Here is a 3108-nt window from a genome sequence, read left to right as displayed (position 1 = left end):
TTAAAATTTGAGTTTAAGTGGGATTATATATTGTAAATAAAGAGGTGGAGAATCTCAAGACATTTTAATTTCTTCATAATTAAAGATAAGGCCATAAATTAATGCCATTTTAGAAGACTTGCAAGCTCACCTACCGTTGACGAATGTGGCCATAAATGTGGCCATCAAAACCTTAATTACCACACATAAGTGACAGTCATTTTCCTCATCATCACTAGCTCCGATCCCTAGTATGGCGAATGTAGAAGCAGATGATGGCAAGTTCAGTAACAGCGTTTTCCTCAGTATGGCAGAGGATGACAGAAGGGGCCTCTCCTTTATACGCAATATCATTGATGTGCTGCGCCGGCATGGGCTGGACATCTTCCCCTCTGACAACGGCAGGAAATGGGCAAGAGACCCCGAAGATTTTCAACGCTCTCGCTTAGAAATCATTGAAAAAGTAAAGGTTGCAGTTGTTTTCCTCTCTGAGAGATATCCTTTCTCTGTGGCACGTCTCGATGAAGTTGTCAAGATTTGTGACTCTATGAAGTCCGAAAAGCTTGTGGTTTGCCCCATCTTTTGCGATGTCGAACCTTCGGACGTACGGTATCAGAAGAATAGTTACGAGAAAGCCATAGCTAAGAGACTGGAAAAGGACTCTGATGAGCGGGTGAAGGGTTGGAGGTTAGCTTTGCGTCTAATCTCCAGTCTCTCAGGAGTTATTGTCCGAAGAAACAGGTACGTTCTTGATGCTGATCTTATTACCAAGAAATAACTTATGAAAAATAACTCGTTAGAAAGTAGAAATTCAAATGCACTTCTCTTCGTATAAAGTTGATAGTAAAAAACTATTAGACGATAATTCAGTCAAATTAATCATCTTATACCTTCCACTATCAGTTTACATGAAAACATCTAGAGTTATTAGCTTGTTAAAAACATGGCATGATATATCCTTGAGTCTTTCATTTTACGTTTTAATTTAATTTGTAGGCCCGACTACGAGTATGAATCGATGCAAATGCTTATTGACTGGATCAACGAGCATTGCACCTTCAAATACGATGTTTTTATCAGTTTCTGCGGGGAAGATCAGTCCTGTTACTCCTTCACAGGTTTTCTCTATAATGCTTTGCGCCAGCAGAGATTCAACACTTTCTTCAGGTATGACAGGTTGAAGAGCGGCGACCTTAAACTTCCACCCACCAATTACATCTAGGCAATTGAAAGGGCAAAGGTTTCAATCATTGTCTTCTCTGAAAGCTATGCACGTGACGAGGGGTGTCTACATGAACTTTCCAAGATCGTTGAGTGCAAGAAGTTGAAGAACCAACAGGTTTTCCCGGTCTTTTACAAATTGGAGCCATCACATGTAAGGCACCAGACATCTTCTTATGAATTAGCCATGGAGACGCATGAAAACAAATACGGAAAGGATTACGTCCAGCAGTTCATCAGGTCAGCTTTGTTTGAAGTCGCCAACTTGAAAGGATGGACATTCAAATCCGGGTATATATGTATTTCTTAAACAATTTTACTCTTGCTTAATTAAATCCTTTAATTAAAAAGTGGAAAATTCAAGCAGCACAAATAAATCCGATTATGCTTCTCAGGGTAGCATATGAATATCAAACTATACAAAAGATTGTGGAGTTGGTGAACAAATCCTTGGCCCGCTATGATGTATTCCTGAGTTTTCGGGGCATGGACACTCGGTTCACCTTCACAGGTCATCTCTATAACGATTTGTGCAAGAAAGGGTTCAAGACCTTCATGGATGATGATGCCATGAAGTATGGGGAAGAGATTTCAAGCTCTCTTGCGATGGCAATTAAAGAATCAAGAGTTGCAGTTATAGTATTCTCCGAAAACTATGCATATTCCACATGGACACTTGAAGAACTTGCTATTATCCTTGATTTAACAAAGGTGAAAAATTACCATGTTTACCCAATCTATTACAACGTTAACCCGGATAATGTATGGAATCAGGAAGGTAGTTTCGGCGAAGCAATGGCGAAGCATGAAAAAAGGTACCCTGAGAAGGTGCAGAGGTGGAGGAAAGCTTTGTCTCGAGTCCAGGAGTTTGATCCAATCCTTTTGAAGTTGTAAGCCTTGCATCCTTCCAACTACTATTTTCACCTAAGTTTTATATCATGTTTTATCTTAAATTTTTTATTAACTAATTAACAGGCTCACGGAATCAATAATCTTCATTTTTACATATTTTTAATAAAATAATTAAATATTGAAATAATTAAACATATAATAGAATAATCAGTTTTTTTTATAACAATATAATCATTTCTTTATAAATTATATTTCAAATATGCACCTTTATACCATGATTAATTATTGATTAACTTTTTGTGTGTGGCAGTATAACATAGTTTAATTCAGTATCCATCATTTAAATATTTGTAGTTGAATTATTAGATAATTTTTAAAATTAAATTTATATAAATATTAATTATTCTCATTTTAAAAAATAGAATATATATTGGATTTTAGGTTTCAATTATATTGAGGGTTAAATATTCTAACCATATTTTATTTACTACAAACGTTATCTGTTTAATTGAAAGCTTTTTAAGCTATCATCAGTTTTATAGTTAATATAAAGAAACTAAAAAACCAATGCAACTAACCAATTTCAAAATCTTTATTTTTTATAGAATTTAATTTTAATGCACTCTTCAGTATAAAATAATTTTATATGTGCTATAATCATGTAATGTTACATCATAAAAAAATTATTATTTTTATTGACTACATAAATAGTTATTAAAAAAAATGAGTGTGATTATATGACTGTTTATACTATAACTATATCAAAATAATTTTTTTAAATTTATAAATAAAAAATTTATTAGATCTACAGGAATTTATAAACTAATTGAACCTTACACCATTGATGTATAGTCTACTAAAAGATCTATATACAAATTAAATTTTGATTTATAAACTAGAGTGACACTCGCACGATGCGCTAAATATTATTTAAAAATTAATTAAAATATATATAAATTAATATTAAATTTGATATATTTTTTATTTAAAATATTTTGTAGTACAAAAGTTTTTTCGTTAGAATTGTATAAAGTTATATCTTTAATTGTTGTTTTT

General features: G+C 32.9%; 1 protein-coding gene across 1 annotated transcript; it reads left to right on the top strand.

Annotated features, from left to right (window-relative positions):
• The first annotated feature begins 232 nt into the window (after positions 1-232).
• On the top strand, positions 233-1330 carry LOC148573694 (toll/interleukin-1 receptor-like protein). Its single transcript, XM_088504412.1, has 2 exons — positions 233-720; positions 976-1330. Exons 1-2 carry the CDS (start codon positions 233-235, stop codon positions 1199-1201), a joined length of 714 nt encoding a protein of 237 aa, XP_088360538.1. The 3' UTR covers positions 1202-1330.
• Positions 1331-3108: the final 1778 nt, after the last annotated feature.

The sequence above is a fragment of the Arachis ipaensis genome, chromosome B2, assembly GCF_059453495.1.
Source record: "Arachis ipaensis isolate K30076 ecotype BB chromosome B2, ASM5945349v1, whole genome shotgun sequence".
Taxonomy (NCBI): domain Eukaryota; kingdom Viridiplantae; phylum Streptophyta; class Magnoliopsida; order Fabales; family Fabaceae; genus Arachis; species Arachis ipaensis.
This window is presented reverse-complemented; position numbering and strand designations above follow the sequence as displayed.

Excerpts from the sequence above, each read along its gene's own strand:
- LOC148573694 (XM_088504412.1), top strand. The coding sequence starts at position 233 with ATGGCGAATGTAGAAGCAGATGATGGCAAGTTCAGTAACAGCGTTTTC. Across the intron at positions 721-975 it reads GTTATTGTCCGAAGAAACAG|GCCCGACTACGAGTATGAAT; the intron begins GTACGTTCTTGA and ends TTTAATTTGTAG.